Source organism: Panthera onca, chromosome F2 (assembly GCF_046562875.1).
Source record: "Panthera onca isolate mPanOnc1 chromosome F2, mPanOnc1 haplotype 2, whole genome shotgun sequence".
NCBI lineage: Eukaryota > Metazoa > Chordata > Mammalia > Carnivora > Felidae > Panthera > Panthera onca.
In genome coordinates this window covers 43,908,028-43,933,596 of record NC_138356.1, presented here as the reverse complement: position 1 = coordinate 43,933,596, position 25,569 = coordinate 43,908,028, and the positions used below count along the sequence as shown (strand labels likewise).

General features: G+C 48.0%; 2 protein-coding genes across 4 annotated transcripts in view; one reads left to right on the top strand and one right to left on the bottom strand.

Annotated features, from left to right (window-relative positions):
- The window catches only part of TSPYL5 (TSPY like 5), a 42,066-nt gene extending 39,973 nt beyond the window's left edge, over window positions 1–2,093 (top strand). For both annotated transcript variants that reach the window (XM_060610984.3, XM_060610982.3), the window contains exon 2: window positions 790–2,093. The gene's annotated coding sequence lies outside the window, so the exon portion shown is untranslated. The remainder of the gene's footprint in view (window positions 1–789) is intronic.
- CPQ (carboxypeptidase Q) overlaps window positions 1–25,569 on the bottom strand; it is a 548,491-nt gene that overhangs the window by 24,620 nt on the left and 498,302 nt on the right. Inside the window, exon 8 of one of the 2 annotated variants that reach the window (XM_060610970.3) lies at window positions 7,847–11,211. The exons of the other annotated variant lie outside the window; for it this stretch is intronic. Coding sequence (XP_060466953.2) covers window positions 11,036–11,211 — 176 coding nt within the window. The 3' untranslated portion in view covers window positions 7,847–11,035. Of the gene's footprint in view, window positions 1–7,846; window positions 11,212–25,569 lie in introns of those variants that run through there. 2 annotated transcript variants of the gene reach the window in all.

Sequence of the window (25,569 nt, the reverse complement as noted above, 5' to 3'; positions counted from 1 at the left end):
TTACCTGCCTGCCTGCCCTTCACTGCACACGTTTTCACTTCAGCGTGGCTGACGTGAGATTGCTCTCTCTGACTGTAGTCACCCAAACATTTCAGCTTCTTCTCAAGGCCACCTTGAATCCCTGATCACAAAGCCGTGTCATCAGCGTAATGGAGGAAGTCTCCCAATGCTGTGTCAGAGAAAGCATGAGCTCATTTCAGTTAATAATGGAAGTAAATTATTTGGGTTTCAGGTAAAATCAAGTGGAGATAGGACATAGTTTTGCTTTGCAGCACTGAGAATTAGAATCTACTTTGTCTAAAGACCGTTCTTGCCAGAAGTATTGTGTTGTGGGCTTTGATGATGGGTTATGTGCCCGTGCCCTCACTTTGAGAATGGCTGATTTGCTCCAAACTCAGGTTTTTGGGTTGGCACTAGCCTCTCAACTGGTCCTCTTGTGCCACTCTCCTTGCCCTCTACCTGTGTATCCATTCTTCACAGAGTAGCGAGTGATCATTCTAGATCATACCTCAGTGCAAACCCTGCCTGAGATCTCCGGTGGCTTCTTGCTGCTAGACTAAGTTTCTGGCCAAGCGGAAAAGGCCTTATCCAGCCTGACTTTCTTTTGATTCTCTGGACACACTGTAGTGGGTTGAAAGGTGGCCCCTAAAATGTATGCTCACGTGCTCATCCCGGGAACCTGTGACTATTACTCTATATGGTAAAATATGTGATTAAGAATCTTGACAGGAGAAACATCTCCTGCACTACCCAGGTGGGCCCCAAATGCAATCACTTGTATTCTTACAGGACAGACACACAGAGAACGGGAGGAGGCAATGTGACCACAGAGGTAAAGACGGAAGTAGGTACACACAAGCCAAGGAGCACTGGAGCTACCAGAAGCTGGAAGAGGCAGTGGATGGATTTTCCCTTAGATAAAGTATGGCCCTACCACCTTGAGTTTGGACTTTTGGCTTCCAGAACTGTGAGAGAATACATTTCTGTTGCCTCAAGCCCCCACATTTAAGGTCATTTGTTACAGTAGCCACTGGAAATGAAGGCACCTGCCATGATGATTACAAATCTACTGGTTCTTCCTGTCATTCAAGGCTCAGCTTAAATGCCACCTCCTCAGATGTACCTCCCCTGATTGCCTATCTCAGGATGGCTCTGTTGACTCCTCATTTATTCTTTGGGTTTTCCCAGAAGGAGGGAGTGGGCAAGCAGTTGCATACTACTACAAGGAGAAGAAAGATAATTATTGACAGCTGAGGATATGAGGGGAGCAGGGACTAAATTCAGGCCATTGGACTGCAGGGCTTGTGTCCTCGCTCACCAAGCTGTACTGCCCCTCGACAGTGTGAAACAATACTGCTAAATGGCTGTGTGACAACATAGGATATATTCTTTTGTCCCCCAATATACTTGCAGAATTGCAGAGACCCTTGCTGCATTTTACCCCCTTACCTTCCTCGACAGTCTCATCCCTCCTGTTGAGCTTGTACACAGGGGCAGAGGAAGCAGAAATGGGAAATGATTGCTCACTGTCACCCACATGACATAGGCATTCTGAAGGATGAAGAGAGCGAGACAGGGCCGATGGCTATTAAACAATCAAAACCGATGGTCCACAAGGTGCACAATTGGACACGGACTTATACCTCGGTGTGCTATTTAGGAGTGGCGATTAAATGCGTGTTATCAACGTGTTTGATCTGTGTATTTTCCTCTTTGCTTCAGCAGCTCACCCCAATTATTCCTGGAGAAACAATGTTCCTGATCTGGGTTCCTCATAGATGACTGACAGAGCCATTGTTTCAATATTGGCATTGATATGTCAGAGTTAACAGATGTTTTGCAGATATCAAGCTCAGAAGAATGGCAAATTGGGTCCATCTATTTTGTTAAGATAAGGGGCAACAAGACAGCCTTGGGAGTCATCTCAGGGATAACTACTCAGTTAGAAGTTATGAGTTACAGGTATGCCGAGATGACCCATCATTTTCATAGACTGGTACTTGTAATGAGAGGACACAGATCTCAGTGATTAGAAACTTTGTGGCAAATTAAATATGGCCACAAATCCTTTGACTCTCTTTCCATTGAGAGATGAGATCCAATTTCTCTCTCTTTGAATCTGAGCTGGCCATAGTGTCTTGCTTAACTGATAAAATCCAATGAAAGTGATGTTCTGAGATTTTTTTTTTTTTTTTTTTTTTTTTTTGAGTAGGCTTAATGCCCAGTGTGCAGCCCAATGCAGGGCTTGAACTCACAACCCTGAGATCAAGACCTCGAGCTAAGATCAAGAGTCAGAGGCTTAACAGATCAAGCGACCCAGGTGCCCCGATGCTTTGAGATTTCTGAGGTTAGGTCATAATAAGTGTTGTAGTTTCTGCCTAGGGGTCTTGGAACGCTCCCTCTCAGGATGTTCCCTCTTGGAAGCAGGTTCCGTGCTGCCAGAAACCCAGACTATATATAGGTGCTCGAATCAAGCTTTCAGGCCACAGACAGATCAGCTGCCAGCTGTTGGGTGAGCCATCTTGAACATCCACACAGTCAAGTCATCAGAAAATTACATCCCAGCTGACATCTGGCTGAAATTGTATGAGAAACTCCGACTGAGAACCACCCAGCTGAGCTCAGTCAACCCATAAAGCCATGGGTATTAATAAATTGTGGTTTGAAGCCACTAAATTTTGGGTGACTTTCTATGCAGCCATAGATAATTAGAGCAGAATTTGGTCCCTGGAAGAGGTAATGCCATGCTAAAAACTGAAATCACGGGACACTGGCTTTGGGACCAAGCAGGAAGTTGTTACTGGAGGCTGGAAGAAGGCATCCCTTGTTTTGTTATGATGGATAATTTGGTACACTGTTGCTTGTGGTAATGTGAAAAACAGGAATACACCCATGAAATAGCAAATTTGGCTAGGGAGACATCCAAGAAGAATGTTCAAAATGCCTCCTGGTTTCTTTCAGGCTGGTATGATAAGGTATGGGTATAGAGAGATGAGCCCTAGTTGAAAGGCACAGAAGCAGACTTGCTGAGTTTAGGAGTCAAGCTGTTTCTCATTCCCAGCCTCTCTAGTTGAGAAAAGTAAGACGCGGTGTGAAGGTATTGATCATCTCAAAGGTATGGCCATAAGATACTTGTTTAACTTTAGAAAGTTTTAAGACTATGGCTCATAGGCCCACTCAACTGGACAGAAGAATTTTGAAGAAATTTGGGGGTACTGTTCCATACACCGGACTCTCAGCCCAAGGCAGAAAGCAGTCTGTCTCTGAGACAGAAAGATCTAAAGGAACCTCACACTGATGTTCAAAGCATCATCATATGGATGTGTTCAGCAGAGTTTTATTATTCCTCTATTCATATTGGCATTCGCTCATTCAACAACTACTTATTGCATAATCCTGTGTCCTAGACTCTTTGCTATGCTCTGGAGACCCATGATGCTTAAGAGAGAGTCTCTTCCCTGGGGGCTCATAATCTAGTGGAGGAGACAGACCAGAAACAGGAAGTATAACCCGAGGATGCATCCCACAGTAGAGGTGATGTGGGAGTGCAGAGGAAGGGCCCCAATCCTGGCATCAAATCTGCCCCACCTCATGACAGAGTTCATGCGTGAGCTGTGTGAGCTGTGTTCTGGAAAAAAGGACAGGCTCAGGACTGACAAAATGTGAGCTGCAGGCAGAGGCCACAAACAGACCAGAGAACTGGAGGACAAGCCCCCCACTGACCTCCTGGAGGCCATCGACTGGCTCTAAGCTCAGCTCCTGGAATCTGGTGGGTCTATTCCAAGCCTCCCGTGGGACCTACAGAGAGGGAGCATCTCTCACGGGCATGGATGTAAAGTAAAACATCTCAACTATGCCTTGGTTTTGGCTCCAAAGATGACTTCTGTGTGGCCGAATCTTTTTCTTCATGCATTTTATTTTATTATATATATATATATATATATATATATATATATAGTCCATGCTCTAAAACATTAAAAAATAAGAAGCTAAAATAAATTTCCAGAGTTCAAAATGGCAGACTGTGATCAGAGCCAATGTCCTTTTCCTTCCAATGTTGGCTTGTCTGCAAAGTGATTTCATACATACTTGGTGAAGCTATGCTGCCCCCACCCCCGTCTTTTCCTTCTTCCACCTCCCCCAGTTCCCACCCATTGAGGTTGTCATCAACTTCAGCTGTGGTCAAAGGCTAAGACCTGGGCTGAAGTCTACCCTGGACACCCTTTGGGGCTTGGCTGAGGGACTTAATTTCATCCCTATTTGGAAGGACTCAAGATGACATTTTTGTCAGTGATGGTATAGAACTCTCTCCTTCCTTACCCAACTGGTTGTCTAGCCTGAGTCAGGAACTGACTTTTCCCTGGAGTAATAACACAGTGTGGGCCATCAGCCACGGCCAAGTACAATCTGGGTGTCAGGTTCATCAGCACCAGTTGGTGAGAGCTCCTGGAGGGCAGGAACCAGACCCTCTTTCCCCATTTTCCAGCACCTAGCCAGCTCTCTGGCATCTGGAAGGGGCTCAGTAGTGTTTGGAGAATTCACCCTGGGTATTACCCAGGCAGACAACAGCCCTCAGGTTTACCTTGGGATGAGGGGGATTCTTCTACAGCTAAAGAATAAAGATGATAGTGGTAATAAAAGAGACTAATACCATTTATTGAGCCCTAATGCTTTGTCAGGACAAACAGTTTACAGGCATTACCTCATTGGAACTCAGAACCTCTGGTGTAAATATCATCGCCCTCATTCTACAGACGAATAAATGGAATCTCAGCCTTGAGGAATCTTGCGACAGCTTGCTTGATGGGGCTTGGACCTAGGACGATCACTTTTGGACTTTGACTCTTATGCATGACATCTTTCTTGTTTTGCTACCTGAGCTAAGACTACTGGAAAGCAGTATCCCTCCTACTGCAGAGCATCCCAGCTTCCATGGGACAAACTGATGCAGGACTGGAGGATCCTGTCAGGAGTCCCTTTTATCTGGGCTATACCCCCAACTCTCTCCCCATCAAGGCATCGGAAGCACAAGCCAGGCTTTACTCAGTGGGAGTTTGGGTTTGGGTGACCAAGCAGCAAAGAGATAAATGCTATCCAAATTCCCACTTAAAATAAGCAAAACAGCCCCAGGGCTCACATGACCAAAGCCAGGGGCTGAGGGATTTGGTAGGTCTGTTTATTTCAGTCTGTATTTGACCTTGCACCACACTCACCAAGCAACTCCCAGTGAATGCAGAAATCTTTCCCCGCCGCGGGAACATCTCCATACAAAACAGAAACACTGCACAGATGAGAAAAATTAAGACGTACTCTCCGGCCTGCCTTGCCGTATTATTTAAAACAATTACTGTGTGATTTTGCTTTCACATAGCCATGGAAACCCTGCTGAAAGGATTTAATACAATTTATTGTGTGAAGCTTAAGAAGAAATCTGTTTCTCCAGTGCTGGAAAACAAAGCCTGCCAATTCCTCCCCCACCTCCCTACAAGGTGTGATGGATGCAAATTGCCGGCCGGTGGGTGACCTCACACAGCAGGCGACTGAGCTTTCTGGGAAAGCGTTCTGGAGAGCCCCGGACCTGCTTCCTTTAGATGTATCAGAAAACAAAGCCAGTGCCAGAGGAATGCTAATCTCCTTTGATGTGCCCAGAGCTGATTTACCATTTTGGAAAGGGAAGCACAGTTCTGGGCGGCAGGACCACAAGGTTTTGCAGTACACACAACAGAGAAATTTCCCCTGCCAGGTGACCCCGGGAACCTCTCCATTCACGGGCTCTTCTTACAGGTATTTCAGGCCTCGGTGATGGGATCCGAGAGGGAGCGGAGCCGGACACGCGGGTCTGGGGACAGGGAGGGCTCGCTATGGCGCTTGATACCTACAACCTAGTTTTGCAGCCCTTGTGGACCCTGGTTGCATATGACAAACTTGGCTGTGTTTTAGGGGCTTGGAGACGGACTGAGGCTCTAAGTCCTGGGTCTTTTTGATTACATTAGAAACCTTGAAGCTGAAGGAGGCCCGGTATTTTTTATTTTATTTTTATTTTGAAATATTTTTTTAATTTTTAAAATATCTTTAATTATTTGTATTTATTTTTTGATTTCTTAAAATATAACTTATTGTCAAGTTAGCTAACGTGCAGTGTGCTCTGGGCTTCCGGAGGAGATTCCCATGATTCATCGCTTACATACAACACCCAGTGCTCATCCTGGTATTTTTTACAAGGGCACCAGGTGATTGGAATGCATGGCCAGGGTTTCCAACCACTGCCCCAGGGCTTGGGGTTCCTTAGGCCGAATTCTTTATGCTGGCTTTCTGGTTCCCAGTAAGAGGCATCGTGCCTGATGATCTGTAAGCCTGAAAGGCTTGCTTTATTATTTTTTTAATGTTTACTTATTTTTGAGAGAGAGAGAGAGAGTGAGCAGGGGAGGGGCAGAAAGAGAGGGAGAGAGAGAATCCCAAGCCGGCTCCATGCTGTCAGCACAGAGCCTGACGTGGGGCTGGAACCCAGGAGCCTGAGCAGAAGTCGGGCGCTTAACCGACTGAGCCACCCAGGTGCCCCACTCAACTCTTGCCTCTGCAGTTCAGTTCTTTATCCCTAGTTTCAGTGAGTGGTGGGGAGAACGTCAAATTGCGGCTCAATTTGGGGAAACTGGGTGAAGGGCTCTCCTGTACTATTTTTGCAACTTCCTGTGTATCCACAATAATTTCAAAACAAACAGTTGAACAAAGTTGCAGCTAACAGCTTGGGTTCAAATTCTGGATTTGTTTCTTAATATGAGGTTTGGGACTTAGGGAAATAGCGTACCCTCTTGGGCTTTTTCCTGTGGAAGATGAGGATAATTATATCTATTTATTACACAATCAAAGGAGATCATAAAAGCGTAAAGCCTGGGTGTTAGCTGGAGTCTTAAGGGCTAGATGAGATTGTTCCAACCCTCAACCTACAGATCTGGACTGACTACTTTCTCAAGCCAACTTACAGCCTTGTGGTCACCTCAGACTGTGACCTCTTGCTGCCACCAAATTAGTCAGCTTGGACACTGTCTCAACACAAATGTGTTCAACCCAAATGTGCAACTCAGTCATTTCTCTTGCCAAACAAACTTCTCATGGAGGCAGTTCTGAGTGCAGGGGACTTCACTGGAGGTTTGTGAAATGAAAGGAATTACATGGGCGCTTCAGAAATGACTCACGACACAGCGTCATACAATCCTGCTTCTGAAGGTTTTTGGCCACTGCCATATTGGTTGGTCCTCACCTCTTCTGCTCTCGTCGTCCCTCCTGTCTTTTTCCTTTGCCCCCAGTTTCTGTGCCTTTCTAATGTGGAACATTTAGCCATCTTGTTGATTTCTTTAGCTCTCATCTTTTCTCCAGAGATCTTATTAAAATATTTTCCTGACACGTCCAGCCTCTCCAAAGCTACACAGAGCATCGGGAGGTCAACAAAAAGTCAGCCCCCAACTCTAACCCGTTGTGATGGCAACAGCAGGACTGTGCTTTCAGCTCAAGCTCACAGTCCGCAGCCCCCTTCCTGCACCCTGTCTGACTCACAGTGGCCTGAAGAGAAGGCCTCTCTGAGAATCATCTCTTTAGTCAGGCAGAGTTCACCAGCCTCCACGCCATGCTGCCAAGAAATGCTGTTTATGCTTTCATTAGAACAGACTTCCCCTCCGCTTGCATGCTGGGTCCTCCCGTCCCCCTATCCCTTGCACAAGCTGGTGAGGTCTTCAAAGACAGGAGACACGTCTTTCCCATCACATGGTATAGTCCTGGTGCACAGAAGGCATTTGGTAAATGTTTGCTCAAAGTAGCAATGAATGAATAATGGTTCACCAAACAACAGCGCTGAGTTTGCTAGGGTTATTTATTTTAATGTCATGCAAAACACAGAGTGGACATTATCTCCTGTTTCTGAGTCTTTTGTGATTGGTTAACCAACAAGTTAGGACTAAAGGAGCTGCAGCGTAAGAGCCAGTGAGAGGAAGCCATGGCGGTTGCATTCTCGGGGGGTTTATGCTCGACTGTAAAAATTATGCTACGTCATGTTGTTGGAGCTGTTCTGTAGAGCTTATAAAGTGCTTTGTTTAATTTAAAAGTATCCTAGCAAGGATGAAGAAGGATAGCACACTTTACAATCCCTTGTCGATAATTACCAGTCAACCTGTGATCAGACAGGATTAAAATTCGGATCTTTAGGACTTCTGACTCTGCTCTCACATACCTTGCCTGGGGATAATCCATTTCTGGAGAGAACAGCTAAATACTTCTAGTGGGCAGGGATGTGTCTGTCTCTTAGCAGCAGAAGGCAGAGCTCAGTTCCCAGCAGCTCCGTTGTCCTTCTTCCTCTGGCCTGTATCATATTTGGACTTCTTAGCTTCCAGGTCAACGCAGGTCGCGGGGATGGAGGTGAGCATCGGGTGGCTGCGGAGATACCTGTCAAACCTCAATGCCTAGGTTTATTCAGTGATGCTGGATTGAGACAGCATGACGTGTACTCATCTGTGCTTCATAGCAACTCAGTCCATGCACATTTACTGAGTGCCTTCTACGTGCAGGCACTTTTGTAGGTGCTGCAGATTCTCAGGTGAACAGGAGAGTCGCAGTCCCTATCCTGACCGTCTAGTGGAGAAGATGGACATTTAACAAATAAAGGATCATAAACGTGCACAGTGCTGTGAAGGAAGTACTGGGTGAGTCAAGGGAGTAATGGGAGTAGTGGTGAAAGCTGAGGACAGGGTCACAGCGCGGTGTGCAACTGTGGTCTTTGTGAATGGCGTCCCTTGAGGTGGGGTATTGTACAAACCGTCTGGTCAGTATGGCAGTGGGCCTGAGAGGGAGGCAGTAACATGTAAACTGAAAAGGATGAAAAGGACTTTCCAGGTGAAGAAAGGAGGACTGGCATGTGCAAAGGCCCTGAGACTGAAAGGAGCTATGCATGGCCAAAGGATTGAAGGAAAAGTAGTGTGACTAAAGCAGAGAGTGAGAGGGCAGTGTGGTGGGCCCTGAGCCTGGAGAGGAAAGAGGAGCCAGGTCAGGCGAGGCTTCAAAGGCCTCGGAGAGGAGTCTGAACATTATTCTGGCTGCAGTGGGGGAATGTTTTGAAGCTGGGAATGGTATGATCTATGTCAATTTGGTCTCCACTGGGGGATAAATCGCTGTGGGGACAGCAAGACCGGAGGTGCAGATAGCACTCAGGTGTAGACGGCCCTGCCAGATTCAGTTTGCACAATACACCTTGACCTCCTTTTCCTTCTCATGCTTACAATTGTGACAGACTTTGCAATTTTCAAAGCATTTTTAATTTGATCCTAGGAGGTGAGGTGGGTATGATCACCCCACTCCATACTTGAGGTAACTGAGGTTTAGAAGGGAAAAAGTGGCTTTCCCAAGATCCAACAGCCAGTGACTCCTGGCACTGTTTCTCCAGTCAAATCAAGGAACCTGACTAATCCCCATTCTATCATATTATGCAATGCCCAAGCTAAATTATATAATTACTTACTTTTTTAAACCCTAAGACGTAATCTGAAATTTCCGAGTCATGATTACCAAGCAGAAAAAGAAAGAAAAATACCCAGGAAAGACTGACGTTTTCCCTAGGAACAGCCAAGGTCACCCAAATTTCAGACGAATTGGGTTAAGAGCACTATATTTCATCGGCGTCACAGTGGGTCTCTCTTCTCATCTTTATTTACCCGAGTGTGGCCTACTGAAAAGGATCCAGTGTGCTCCAAGTCTCAGAAGATGTCTTTTTGCTCATTAATCACCAGAGGTTAAGACATAAACAAATCAACATTATTTAGAACGAATGAGGCAAGCATTCGTTTCAAAGACTTTTGTTTCCTCTGGGAACATGAGCTACCTGAGCCATAGCCACAAAAATATGTGTTTTCTTTCCCTTTTAAGGAAATGCCACCTCATTGCCAAACCTTAAGCACAATATCCCAAGTGGAAGGAGAGGTTTCAAGTATAGCAGGGAGGAAACTCAGATTCAAAAACCCTACGGTTCTCTTCCACTGGGGACTCCATCTGAAACTGTCTGTGGATAGTGTTTAATGTTCTGCGAATCTCCTATTGAACAGGGATTCTTGTTACAATTACAGTATAGTATTTTCCCCAAGATCCCTCCTTGTCTAGGAGCCAACCGCTCAAACCTTGAACAGATCGTTCCCAGACTGAATTTCCAATGCCCTCATTAAGGAGCAGGCATGAGGAGGAAATCATGTTTATCCTGCCCTTGTCCTTGACCCTGGGGCACACCAGATAAGTCATGAGTTTGGGGATCGAGGATTATAGCATGCAGTTGGCCCTCTTCGCTTTTTTCTGGCTAGAGTTTTGTCAGAATTAATTCACTTGGATTTGTTATTTTGCTGGAATCTCTATGGAAATTACTAATCCAGAATATTACAAGCATAGTCCCATGAAGGCATAAAACTTAAAAGAAAAAAAAGCAGAAGGGGGCGCGTCTGGGTGGCTCAGTCAGTTGAGTATCCGACTTTGGCTCAGGTCACGGTCTCGCAGCTTGTGAGTTCAAGCCCTGAATCGGGCTCTGTGCTGACAGCTCAGAGCCTGGAGCCTGCTTCGGATTCTGTGTCTCCCTCTCTCTCTGCCCCACCCCCACTTGTGCCGTCTCTCTCTCTGTCTCAAAAATAAATAAAAACATTGAAAAAACACTTAGATGTGGGCAAATAGGGCCCTGTGGGAAATGGAAAATGGAACACCTGAAAAGGGGAGTTTTTCAGCAAGTTGGGGTGGGGGTAGGGGTGGCAGGGACTAGAACCCAAAGCTGCCATGATCCCAAGGCATGTTCAGTGGAAAGTTTGGGTTTGTAAGGATGCCAAAACCTACCAAACACACCGTCCTTGGCGTGGCTTTTCTGTAAACACCACCCTACCCCTTTTTCTGAGGGCACCCATTCAGAGGTGGAAGGAAAAGGTGGCAGCAGCTTCTGTGTGGCTGCGTCTAATGAGGTTCATGTCATTGTTGTATCTCAGTTCTGGGGAGGAAGGTCAGGGGGGAGAGCTGGCTGGGCTTGTCATATAGAAGCAGCATTGGAAACAATTGCAGGCTCCCCAGATCTCCACCCCTGCTGTCCCCACCTCCCCCAGTACACATTTCCCCCCTCCCAGTGGCATTTGGTCCTACCTTTAGCATGTACCAACCCGCTGCTGATAATCTGTGCACAACTCTGTATCCTGTAGGGTTCTGTGACTGCAGGTGACAGAAAGTGACTCTGATTAGTTGGGGAGAGGAATTTTATCGGGAGGTCGATCAGGCACATGTAGAATCAACAACACTGTTTCAATAGTTTAGGAAACAGACAGGAGGCGAGACTCAGCAATGGGGGAAAGCATCTATTTATGAGCTTAGTCCTGCCTGGCCCCTGTGACACTGGACCACTGGGGGAGGTGCTGGGGGAAAGGAACTTCTAGTTTCTCTATTCTGGGGTGCAGGTGCATGGATTTACCATCTTGCTAAACCAAAGCCAGGAGTAAATCAGGGTGCTGAGCGAGGGGTGGAGGAAAACAGGGTTCACTGTACTTTTTCAATCTCTCCCAAGGGTCTGTGAACCATTCCAGGCAAAGGACAGGGTGATATATTTCTCCTCTTTGTATCCCCCAGGGTAGAGTCCCCTGTTTAATGCAAATATCCCCAAACAGGGCAGACCTGAGGGGCCTCAGACAGGACGCTTGGGTTGGCCTATTGTTGCAGGTTCAATTCTGGGAAGGGAGAGGCTCTCTGAGGGGGCGGGGGGCGGCGAGAGGTGTCCACACGGTCCTCCTTCTGGGTGGCTGCTGACTGTGAACACTCCTTCCTGCAGGAGCTTAGAAAACTGGGGTCAGAGGCCTCCAGGGAACTGGGAAGAGTCTCTCCCTAGTCCCTGGCGGTTGCCAATCCCTGCTATTCAGACAAATCTCCAGGAGCAAGCGGAAGGCCTGAGAGAGTGTGGCCGAGAACCTGAAGAGAGACAGAATGCCTGCTTTGCCCCTCCCTATGGATCCCCTGTTATCCTCATGGCAAATGATGGCTTCCTGCGTGCCCTCTCCTCTCCCCTCCCTAGGCTAGGACTCCAGGGCTGCATAGATTCATTTCTGAAGCAATTAGAAAAAACACAGCACCTTATAACTATTGGAGGTTGAGTTACAATTTTAACCCCAGCTGAGACTTACATTTTAATGAGAAAAGCATGAGCTCTGTGATGTTGGGGAAGCCACGTCATCCCCCTGGGCTCCCGTTTCCTCTTTTCCAAGGCGGTGGGGGCAGAGGGGTGAGTTCTAAGCGTCTCAGTTCTCAACAGCCCACCATGCTAAATGAGCAGCCCCACTGCTTAGCTAGGACACGTATGAGCCTCATTTATTTGGGGCTGCGCTCAGAATCTAGAGGCACGGTTGGTCTCCTAGGTGACTGCCTTGCAACCCCACGGTAATCTCTTTCCTGTGCCTGTTTTCTCCTGTAAAGGGCTCTGGTAAGAGACTCCAGAGGCGCTGCAGAGCAGGGAGAAGCCAGGATTTTAATATACATGCGGTGACATTTAGGGCCATGTCAGCATCTCCAGGACGAGCTGGCACAGACTTATAGCTCACAAGATGATGCCTTTGGCTCATACCTTGCTTAAAAACAAAACAGAAATCCACTAGGAACACAAAATATTCTTTAGCAGAAAAGGAGGGACGCTTGGGACAAGTCAGGTGTCGGGTGGGCTGGAAGGCAGAGATTCCCGCTAACACTCGTCTTTCGGGGGTCACATGAAAAGGTTTAACTTTGTATAACGTAGCCCTCCCCAAACTTCTTTGAACATGAAATATTTTCTTTTCGTGGACTACTCATCAATTGCTGACAACTTTGCATGATCTGTCTGCACATACGCTTTTGTACAGGGAACTTCCCATGTGCACTGACCCCAGGGCCTCTCCAGCCTCTCCATATATTTGGGACATGCAGACAGCTTGTAAAGGAATGACACATTCAGTAAGGTTGGTGAATACCCTTTGAGCACTAACCGTGGATCAGACATTGTGTTGAGTATCAGATAAATTTGTAAAAAATACATGGTTTCTTTCCTCAAGGAGCTGGTAGTCTGGTCAGAAGGGGACACGTGAAGAATGGCATCACCTTGCCTTCAGTATTGCTATGCATGGAATTGTGTCCCCTGTTCTGGACTGAATGTTTGTGTCCTTTCCCCTCAAATTCATACATTGAAACCCCACCTGCCAATGTGACGGTATTAGGAGGCGGGGCCTTTGGGAGGTGAGTAGAATTAGATGGGGTTGTGAGGATGGAGCCCTAGTGAATGAGATTAGTGCCCTTGTAAGAGTCCCTGGCTTCTTTCCACTCTCTGGGGTGGACACAACCTGGGACACAACCCGGAAGAGGGCCCTCCCAGAACTCCCCCCGCGCCCCCCCCCCCCCCCCCCCCCGGCCGATGACGGGTCTTGTGGTCTTGTACTCCCAGCCTCATGAGCCATGAGAAGACAAACGTCTGTTGTTTATAAGCTGCCCAGTCTGGGCACTTCATTATAGCAGCCTCGACTGACAAAGACACCCCAAACTCATATGTTGAAGCCCTGACCCCAATGTGACTGCTTTTGGAGATTTGGAGATAGAACCTATAAGCAGGTAACTGAGACGAAATGAAGGCCGGGCCCTATTTTGATAAGAACCGTTGCCTCACAAAAGAAGGAAAAGAGGGATTGTTCTCTCTGCACAGGCTGAGGAAAGGCCAGATGAGGACACAGGGACAAGGCAGGCACCGGCAAATCAGGAAGAAAGATCCCACCAACAAACTGAGCTCTGCTGGAACCTTGATCTTGGCCTTTGCAGCCTCCAGAGTTTTGATAAAAGAAATTTCTGTTGTTTAAGCCACCTAGTCTATGGTATTTTTAAATAGCCCAAACTACATGCGTGGGCATGAGCAGAGGATCCAAAGTCAAAAGCGGGCAGCCACAGAAGTGTCAGGAGCCATCGCCCGGGGGAACCGTGGCTGTTCGTGCACTGTGCTATCCTTACCTGTGGAGCTTATCATGGGCTCTCTGCGGACTTTGGGAAGCCAAGTCACGAGTCTGCGTCCCAGCCTCCTCATCTGATAGGTACAGTCGGCTTTAATGTTCTGTAATTATTTGGCCCTTGTATTCATTTCCTAGGATTGCCATTAACAAATTACCACAAACTTGGTGACTTAAGACAACAGAAGTTTATTGTCTCATGGTTCCGGAAATCAAGGGGCCACAGGCCATGCTGCCTCTGAGCCTCTGGGTAGAATCCTTTCTCGCGTTTCCTGGCACCTGGTGGTTGCAGGCAGTCCTTGGAGTTCCTTGGCTTATAGCTGCATCACCCCAACCTCTTCAAGTGGCTTTGTTCTCTGTGTGTGTATCCATGGGTCTTCAAATCTCCCTGTCCTTACAAGGACTGCACTCATTGAATTTATGGCCAACCCAATCCTGATGACCTTACCTAGATTACATCTGCAAAGACCCTATTTCCAAAGACCAAAGGTCCCATTCGCAGTTCTGCCAGTTAGAACTTCAACGTATCTCTTTAGGTGACGTGATTCAACCCACTACAGCCTTACCGTAGATCGAGACAATCAACCTGCCCAAGGCTTGTTGAATCACCTTGTAGACCGTGTCATAAGCCAAAAAAGATGGATCATAATTGGCTGTGTTCACAAACGACGTGAAAACTGGAAACATGACATTCAGCTCCTGACTGGTCTCCTGTTAACAGGTCTCACACTCTTCTACCTATTCTGTTCTGTGCTCTGAGAACAATGGCAATAAAATACAAATCTAATCATGCCGTGTCCTTGTCCAAAATTCTTTGTGGCTTCATCTTGCCTAAAGCATAAACACTCTACTCCATTGTGGAACATGCCAGCCCTTCATGATTTGGTCCCTGTCCAGTCCAGCTTGGGTTCCTGTCCAACTCATCAGAGCATTGGGATGTCAAAAGACACAGTCAGGTGGAGAGAAGACAATGGTCAACAGTTGGGCCTGCAGAGGATAAATGGGATGGGGGCCGCGGATTGATGGAGGCTGCCCCAGAACGGGACAAAGAAGGACGCAGCAAGGGTTCTGTCAGAAGAATCATGAAAGTGACTGGTTGGTACCTAAGGTGTTATGAGGGATGAAAGGCTCGGCAGTGGCATTAGTGTGGCAGGCGTCCCACCATTGCCAAGTTTAGAACGTGGCTGGATTGGGGTGACAACTCTTGACATAGGACAACGACTTCACCACGGGCGTTCGGAGAAGGAGGTGACTTGCCCCTCCCTCCTCCCGATGCTGGAAGGTGAGTGTCAGAGGGAGGGAGGCGTGGAAGCTGTCCTGACCCACCCCTGCCCTGGCCCCAAACTGCAGTACCTATAGATCCAGTCAGTCAGCACTGGGGGGCTGGCAGGAGAGGAACTGGCACCCGTAAAAGAGCATCAAGTCCAACCACAGGAAACAAATAATGTAATGGCTAAAAGTGACAGAGCGTGGTTGCTCACAGTCACTAAAGAAACAAAACTGTGTCGTGTTTACGTCTGGCAAGTTAAGCCTCTTCGACAGTCTTTTTGATGGGGAAACCGAGGCAAAAAGATGTTAAGTAGATCTCATCTTCAGTTCTGAGGAAAATTAAATTGTGCATGGATCTGTGCATATTACCGAGGGCTCTGCAGATCTTAGCTCTTATTATTTCAAATGGAGAGAAAGACGTGTACAAAAAACCCTGGCATCAAAAGGAGGCTCTGCTCAACCTCGTGTTGCCTCCGTTTTGGCAACTGTCAGCATTGTGATCGTTGCTCTGCGTGTCTGCCTGCTTGACCCTGGGGACTGTGCCAGGCGCACCAGTGATGAATGACCGAACGAATCATGAACGAGTGAAGTTGATAAAGTGAATAGCTTCCTATTTCAAACTGTAGGGGTTAAGCGGAGGCTTGGAGGGTAGGTGTAGCTAAAATCGTTAAGATGCTGAATAAAGGTGGTGATAAACCCAGGCTTTGGAGCATTTTCTTTGAGATGTGGGTTGTAATACACTTGGGTTTGTGAGAGAAGGTGACAAAAGTGGTCTGACACCTTTAATGCAAGTTTGACTGGGGGTGCAGGGTATGGACAGGGGTTGTCTCTGGTTCCCAGGGGGCCCTGGGCAGCCTGGATTCGATGGTGACCAGCGACAACAGAATGCACAGCTCTCCGTTTGCTGTGTTCCTATGACAAGCAGGTGGGCATTAGATTTGGTCTTTTCAAGAGATGAACGTTACACGGAAGAACGTGTTCCACGTGAGCCAGTTCTGCTGCGATAATAAAAAAGAACCAGCGGGAACCCAGCTTTGTCAGGCAAAATCCTAACTGAAAAGGCAGTGCTGGCCCTATTCGCTGAAATTCAGCAAAGCTCTATGCTCACGTAGAGTTTTAGAGGGACGTTCTCTCGATCCCAGAAGAAGCCATTATTCCCAAGCAGTTACTCTTGGAAGAGAAGCACTGCCGTTCTGCGAGAGCCTGTTTCCCGGGCTTTGCCAAATAAAGAGGGAAGGTGAGCTGTTGTGCGCCTGGCACTTCCAAGTCTGACACACAGTTGCTCGATGACAATGTGGGTACAATGGGAGTGAATCTAGGGTCCCAAGGGAGAGAGTAGCTCGCTTGTCCAGGGTGCAGCTAGTGGGAGCTCACGGGGCCAGGTCCTTAAATGGCTAAACAAGCGGTGGTGGATTGAGACCACGACCGTGCCGAGCTGAGAGAGTGCAGCCCATGCCACAGGAGATGCAGTCCACGGGCCTCAAGCTCAGCTTGGTTTCAGAGGATGTTAACCAGCAATTCTGTCTTAAGGTGAAGGCTTCCTCCAGCCATCTCCTCTCTGGCCCTTTGATTTTAAAAGAGCCGAGTGCATTTCTGTAACGCCTCTGCCGTGCCACGTTCGGTGATAGTTGTTAGACAGGACGCGGTTCCCATGCTTGCTGGGTGTGCTTGCTAGTGTGGGACACAGATACGTGAGCAAAAACAGGGTAATAGAGGATGCACAGAGAAGTGTGGCTGTTTTCATCGCCATCATCCAGGGTGGCGATCCGTGGCCACTCAGAATGCTGACAGCTTCACTGCAGCAATGCTCCCTCCGTCCCACCTTAACAGATGCTCTGTGGCCACGCTGCTGTGGAGGGCACCATAAAAACCACTGCACAGTAGCCGAAATCGTTTCACGTATCTCACTTGGACCACTGCTTTGTTTACTCTGGTAACCCCCACAACCCTTGACTCCATGAGGACTCAACTCACGGACCCGGCCAATTTTTCAGTGACACCAACATCTTGGTGTTCTCAGAAGCTTTCCTATCCAGCTTGGAGTCTGTGGGGACAGCCCATTCCCCTTCCTCCTTCTCCCTCTGTGGTACTGCCTGGTGAAACCTTGGCCTTGGTCATTTCTCACTCTCCTCCTCCTCTGTGCCTGCACCAAATAGCTCAGCCTGCCAGGACAGGAATCAAGGCTAACCCAAGGCTTTTGGTCTGAGCACTGGAAGAATGGAGTTGCCATTTTTGGAGATGAGAGAAAGACTCTGGAAGGAATAGGTCTTTGGGGGAGAAAGTCTGAGTCCAGCTCTGGATCTGTGAGGTTTGACATGGCCACTGAAGAGCATGGATTTATGAATTTGCGGTTAAAGGAAGAGAGGTCCAGGCAGGAGATAGAAATTTGGAAGTCAGCAGCATATGGACAATATTTAAAACATGGAGATTGATTGAAATCATCCAGGGAGAGACTGTAGTTGAGAGAGGAGAAAAGGTCTGGTGACTGAAGCCTGGGACACAAACAGAATTCAGGGAGACGGTGAGGAAGCAGCAAACAAGGCAAAGAAGGAGTAGCTCGTGAGGGAAAGAAAGCCGGGGAGTGTGGTGTTCCGGAAGTCAGGTAAAGAAAGTGTGGAAGAGGGGGCATGACGATAGGGGGTAGGGGGGAGATACTATAGAGATACTATAGATACTATAGGGTCAGGCCAGGTGAGGGCTGAATAGGGGCTGAGTTAGAGACTTACGTGTCATCTGGAGACAGTTTCTGTGGGATGGTGGGACAGCGGTTATGACTGAGTGCATTCAGGAATAAATGAGAAGGGGGGAGTTGAAGACCTCAGGAAGCTTTGAACTACCTTGCTGTAAAAGACAGAGTAGACAATGGGGCAGTAGACAAGGATGTGGGGTAAAGGGAGTTTTTTTATGGGAGAAATTCTATCTGTGTGCTAGTGGGAAAGTTCTAGGGAAGAGTTAAAAATGGACGATGCAGGAGAGAGGGATCAGCTGCTAGAAGGAGTGGCCTTGATGGACGAGAAGAGGCGCTCAGGAGGGGCAGTGTGGAGGGCAGCCACAGGAAGGCTCACTGGGCTGGGCGCAGGGAGGGGCAGGAGGTCTGCACCCCATGTGGTGGGGACATGCACGGAGGGCAAGATGTGACCCTGCTTTCTGGATCGGGTCCCTGTTCTCAGTGGATGGGGAAGCCGTGAGTGAGGATAGAAAGAGGTGTTTGAGGAGGTGTGTGGAAGGTTCATCCGTGAGATGAACGGTATGAGTGTCCGGGGAAGTGACCCTGCCCTGGCCTCGGGAAGGTTCTGACAAAGTATCAAGGCCAGAGAAGGAGGGAGGAGGAGTCCTGGAGGAGGGCAAGTGGAGCCTGCATCCCTGCCCCCCACTCCAGGTCTGGTTGTACTCCTAGGGGTGCAGGAGGGACACATGGCCCGAATCGAGAGCCCTCCGAGGGTGCCGTGCCCTGGGGACACGACCTTCAGGGAGAGCAGGGGGAGGCGGTTTGCTGCCCACACACGAATGTAGCGGCCACCTGCCCCTCCATCCATCACCCTCTTCCACGCTCCACACTCTGTGCGGCTTCCTGAAACCACTGTCCATCAACTCGCCTGCCCTCCCACGGGAAGGGTCTTGTCCATCGCTCTGTTCCTGGCGCCCTGGGCACCGCCTGGTGCAGACTGGCCCAGTGGTTCTCAACCCATTTATTCTCAGGACTCTTCCACACTCTTAAACATTGCTTTTTATGGGCTATGTCTTGTCAATACTTACCATCTTGAAAATTAAAGTACAACATTTTTAATACTGCCTTTAAAAAATGTATTAGTTCTTTAAAAAATATAATGAACCAGGGGTACCTGGGTGGCTCTGTCGGTTAAGCACCTGACTCTTGGTTTCGGCTCAGGTCGTGATCTGACTCTTGGTTTCGGCTCAGGTCGTGATCTCATGGCTTTGTGAGTTTGAGCCCCACATCGGACTCTGCATTGACAGTGGAGAGCCTGCTTGGGACTCTCTCTCCCTCTCTCTGGCCCTGCCCTGCTAACGCTGTCTCTGTCTCTCTCAAAAATGAATTTAAAAAAAATTTAAAAAAAAGAACCCATTGCATATTAACATAGAGAAGTTATTATTATGAAAACATGACTTGTATTTTCCCAAACCAAAAACTAAACTTTAGTGGGGAGGATGTCCTTGTTTTACCATTTTGCAAATCTCTTCCCATCTGACTTAATGAAAAGTGGAGGGGTTCCCATATCTGCTCAGGCCTTCAGTCTGCCATATGTAGACTCTGAAACCTCCACAGGTTATTCGCGGAAGAACGAATGTGAAGGAGATAAATGAGGTCTTGGTAGTATGTGGAAAATAGTTCTGACAACTTGCGTACCCCTGAAAGGGTCCTGGGGACCTTAGGTCCCACTCTGAACACTACTGCGAATATTTGCTGATTGTCTGACCGACTGAATGAGTGAATGAACGAACAAATGAGTGAATGACTCTGTCAGTGCGATGTGCTGTCAGTTTTCTCCCTGGGCTTCCTGCCACCACCCAGGGCTCCCTTTCTAGGTCGCCTTCTGGATTGTTGCAGAGTCACCTTGTCATTGCACTGTCTGTCGCTTCAGGGTCAAGTGCAGTTCGATAGCATGGCACCTGTGGTCACCAGGGCTGGTCCCTGCCCACTTCTCGGGGCTCTTTTTATTCTCCCCACCCCAGCCTCCTGCCATACATGACCACTTCTCCCTTAATTCATGCTGTTCCCACCGCCCAGAACATCTTTTCCTGCGTCCTCCTCTCTCCCCCACCCCCCACACTGTCTGGCAAGCTAATCCTATTAAAGATCAGCTCTCTGAAGCCTTGCCTGACTACTTGCCACTGAAGCCACTGATAGACCAAGAGGCGCTTCACCCAGACCTCACTACACAGAGCACTGAGACCTTCATAGTCATGGCCGATGACCTAAGTGGGTGCACACACCTTACCTGCCGTACGCCTTTCATCCTCACACAGGCTCTGGGAGTCAGCCACTGCAGCTGCCATGTGGCCACACTGGGATGGAAACCACACCCCTTTAGGTGGAGGCTCTGCAGTCAAGCAGCTCTGAACCGGATCCCGAGAAACCTAGTCTGAAATGCCCAGCTGTAACTTGCCTGGGCAAGTAACTGAATATTGCTAAGCCTTAGTACCTTCATCTGTGAAATGGGATGCTAACCGGACCTATCCCAAAGGGTTTGGTAAATCTTAAACACATTAGTACGTGACAATGGTTTAGTACAGACAGCCACTGGCACATAGTAAGTGCTCAGTAAGTACCAGTTCTTATTAGTTATTGTCACGTGTTCCTGCATTTTTCCACGCTCTAAGTGTAGGTAGATATTTATGCTACTGTCCTCTATTTGATGTTGAAGTCTTGAAAGCAGGAACTATGTCCTGTAAATCTGTGTCTACCACACAAAACCCACCACCGTTCGTGGCACTTAGTAGCACCGTTCGTGCTACTAAGTTCGTGGCACTTAGTAGTAGTAGATAAATATCCCATGAATGAAGGAATGAATGAATGGCCACGCTACAGGCTAAATCAAGTCCCTGTTTACTGGACTCTGTCCTGGGTAACTTACATCTGTCATGTCTGCTGAACTGCACACTCAAGTCTGCATCTTGGGACGGGCCACAGGAATTTCCCCAGACGTCCTTGCCTCAGGGAACCTGCAAGGAGGCGTAACTGGAGGGAGAATGTTTGGTGAAGGCAGACGCTGAAACTGTCTTTGAGGCGTGCGCTTAGAGAGCATACACAGGTTCAAATGCCAAAGCAAAGCCACGGCACCTGCCGCGTGGCTTCCGGGGGCCGACCCTCTGGAAGTTGTGCTCCCAGCTGATGCAACCGTGCGTGTGCCCCTCTTTGGTGGACTCCCCTGACAGTGCTCTCCGACCGTGCTCTGTGGGAAGGAAGGCTGGGAGGTGGAGGCCCTGGCTGTCACATGGCTCTCACTTCTGAGCCTCTCCGAACTCCTCTTTGGGGAATTGCTGGGCTGGGTCTGACCTGGAGGAGGGACAGCAGCATTCTAGGCCCTCGGCTTGCTCACTGCCTGGCTTTGCATGCACGTTGTTGTCATTGTTGGGGGCGATGTCACTGAGAGCCCATCTCTGCTCAGCAAGCAAACAGCCTCTAGTGTGGGGTCATGCTTCTCATGCCAGAAGGCTGTAAATCGTAACGGTCAAGGGCACGAGTCTTGGGGGGCAAACAACTAGATACAAGCCCCAGTTTACATCTTTCCCCTGCGTGAGATTTCATGTAATCCCCTCAACCTCAGCTTCCTCGTCTGTGAAACGTGGATAAAGACAGTTCCCTCCTAGTGCAGGTGTGAGATTTAAGGGAATTAGGGCAGATAAAGCTCTAGGATGTTCCTCAGTACTTAGTAAATGCTCCAGAAATTCTACCTGTTATTAGGAGATAAGGCCACAGGATGAACCAGGTATATATATATATATATATATATATATATATATATATATATATTTTTTTTTTTTTTTTTTTTTTTTTTTTTTTTTCCTGGAAAATCAGTTTTTCTCAGAGAGTTAGGGAGAAGTTTTGAATTTTGATTATGTCAGCAGAGCAAGCACATGATATAAATATTTTATGAATTTTTAGATAAAATAGAACCTTTGGAGAAAATAAAATTGTGCTTTCAATGTTTGTTTTGCCCTTTCTGACCCTGGCTCCAGAGCCCCAGGCCTGGGGGCCGGAAGAGCACCCTCTCCTGGTGTGGGGGTACATCGGGTCTACATAGCAGGCCCCCCTCCGCAGAGCTTTAACAAGCATAGTTCCGGACCTGACCTCACTCAGAGGGATTGCACCCAGGAAGGCTGTCCCCTTAGGCTAGGGCAAGGGGTGGGTTTGCCCTCTCTCTTGGGGACCCCTGAAGTGTCACAGATGAGTCAGCAACTGATCTGCCGCCTGAAGCCAGAGCAGAGCTGATCCAACAGAGAAGATAGAGAGAGTGGGGCGGGTTTATTCATTTCTCTACTCTGAAGTCCTGCAATACCATGAAATCTTTGTATCCCCAGAACCCTTGCTCTAATCATTTCCTCTGCGTTTGAACTCACTTCAGGGCTTTGCTCAGGATGTCTGGAAAGGTGGACGGGACCGTTAAGAATGTGGCAATTACCTCACCTGCCCCTTGGCTTTCAGCTTGCATTGGCGGTAAGGCCTGGATGTATGGTTTTCAGTGGCTCCTTCAGGGTAACTAGATACTGAAAGACAACTAAAACATACAGGTGCAGGCTGGGTAGCTGCTTCATTACATGTCTCTGCAGGGCTGTGCCACGGCTCGTGGCTTTAATACGTCGGGCACACGACTGCGTGAGGTCTCCACCTCCCTGGGTCATCGGAGGTCTATTTAAGGTCAATTACGACAAGTTCTGAACAAAGGATTAATAGAAATCTGACAAATCTGGTTGGGAAATGTACTTATTTTGTCAGATTTCTCGAGTTGTAGCGTTGCTCCGTTCAGGCTGAATGATGGCATTCAACGTGCCTCCTTACTCATCCTGACAGCTAACAAGATAAACCTGTCAGCATGTGATTTGCCAAACACGTTTCCGAGAAGTTCAGATAGAAGTTGCCAGTGGTGCACGCTTTGGAAAAGGGATGCGCGTCGCATTCAAGGCGGTGACTGTAAAACAAATCTGTTTCTGCCTGCTGTGCCCAGACGATTGCCTCCAATGACCAGGCCAGCCGTGCCCGTGCTCAGGTGGTGAACTCAGCATAAAGCATCATGGTATTGGAGGACCACTGGCAGAGAGCTGAGAGCCCGGTCAGGGGTGCCCTGCGGGTACAGGCCAAAGGCACAGCCGATTTGCATTATTTGGGCACTTGCTTCGTCTATGGCTCGTGCGCAGCCACAGGTGTGCCAGGAGCTGTGGCACGGCCAAACTGCCTGAAGGGGTAAAAGGTTCCCCGGGAGGACCTCGTGGTCTCAGAAGGAAACTGATGGATGTCTGGGGCTGGCCACACAGCAGACGGGGGGTTCCAATGTGGGATCCCTTGAGTTGCTCACCAGGGGTTGGCTGGTCAGGGACCACTGCATCAATCTCTCCATTTCCCTCAGGGCCACACCGGCAAGACAGGGCAATTCTGGGTTAATGCGGCCTCTTGTCCTCACTTCCGTTCCTGTTGATGGGTGCCAATGGACAACAGGATGCTCCCAAGTTCAAGGCCCCGTGGATCTGAATTTGAAGACATGCTTTCACAAGAGGGTCATGCCAGTGCCACAGAAGCCTCACGCTCCCCAACCGTCTGGGTCAGGTTTACTTCTGGAACCAACATGATCTGACCTGGTCAAGATGGTTGAGCCTCAGCCCACCGGCCATGGCTCTGGACTTAGTCTTGGAGCTGAAGGCCTGGTGTTTAGGAGTGATGACCAGAGGTATGTCGTTACGAATGGGCTGGCCCTACTGGTTCACCTTTTCCCCTTTAGGGCTGAATCCTGTCCCCAAGATCGAAGATGGGGCCCGACTCACTAAACTGTTCCATCTCCTCTCTGGGGTGGGAGGTGGTGGCTACTAGGTCTTGTCCTGCACAGGAGAGGAGTGGACCGATGGTCCAGTACCATAGAGTGCCACTTCTGAGTGTCACCCACCACCTGAATTCATGCCATTTTGTTTTCTTGAGTCAGGGCCAGGGGCAGGTCACCATACCTTTGAACAGCATAATAGCTCTGCATTGAGTCCAGACCAGGGGCTAGGCACACTCTGAGCTATAGACCTATCTCACAACAATCCTATGACAAAGGTTATATTATTCCCATTCATTCAACAAAACCATAAACTCATGTTGTGCTGGATTCTATCCACAGGTAGGGAAGCCTTCAAAGCTCAGAGAGGCTAAGGAATCTGCTGGCTGAAAGATCTAGTAAATGGCCAAGCAAGTAAGAACTCAAGCAGTTGGACTCAGGCACCTGGTGCTGAATGACCCACTGTGTCTGATCACCTTCTATGCTAGGCCATAGGCAGGGCCATGTGGGCAGCCCCAGAGCCCTTTCAATGCTTATAACTCCCAGGCCTGCTGTCCTGCCCCCCTGGATTTAGCTGGAGTTGCTCAGAGTTCCGAGGGTGGGGAAGGGGCTGGGGCCCCACACACCCCTTTGGTCTCGGTTATTTTCAGCCTCCTTTCCTAGACCACACTGGCCATACTTGATAGTGACCACAATTAGTTATTTTCAGTTAACACATTTTTTCTTAAAGTAGAATTTAATAAATACTTCTTTTTATGGAGGCAATTTTTATGGCTAATGGTTCTATCTTTTTATTTAAAAAATTTTTTGACGTTTATTTATTTTTGAGACAGAGGGAGACAGAGCATGAACGGGGGAGGGTCAGAGAGAGGGAGACACAGAATCTGAAACAGGCTCCAGGTTCTGAGCTGTCAGCACAGAGCCCGATGCGGGGCTCGAACTCACAGACCGTGAGATCATGACCTGAGCTGAAGTCAGCCACTTAACCGACTGAGCCATCCAGGCGCCCCATAATAGTTCTATCTTTACAGTATTGATATAAAATTTGCTTTGTAAGTAAATGGATTTAAGCTTTTATTATTTTTTTGCATATACACAATGGAATACTACGTGGCAATGAGAAAGAATGAAATATGGCCTTTTGTAGCAACGTAGATGGAACTGGAGAGTGTTAGGCTAAGTGAAATAAGTCATACAGAGAAAGATACCATATGTCTTCACTCTTATGTGGATCCTGAAGAAACTTATAACAGAAGACCATGGGGGAGGGGAAGGGAAAAAAAAGAGAGGGAGGAAGCCAAACCATAAGAGACTCTTAAAAACTGAGAATAAACTGAGGGTTGATGGGGGCGTGGGAGGGAGGGGAAAGGGGGTGATGGGCACGGAGGAGGGCACCCGTTGGGATGAGCACTGGGTGTTGTATGGAAACCAATTTGACAATAAATTTCATATTAAAAATAAGTAAATAAATAAATAGCATTTTGCCTTGGAAAAAAAATAAAATATTGTGGTAAAATACACATAACATAAAATGTGCCATCTTAACCCTTTTTAAGTGTACAGTTCAGGAGTGTTAAGTACCTTCACATGTTCTGCTACCAATCTCACAAACTCTGTAGAAATCTTGCAAAATTGAAACTCTGTACCCATTAGACAGCTCCCCATGCCTCCTTCCCCGAATTTCCTGGCAGCCACTGTTCTGACTTCTTTCTCTATGTATTTGCCTACTCTGGGTGCCTTCTCTAAGTGAAACCAGACAGTATTTGTCCTGTGACTGGATTATTTCACTTAGCATAATGTCCTTATGA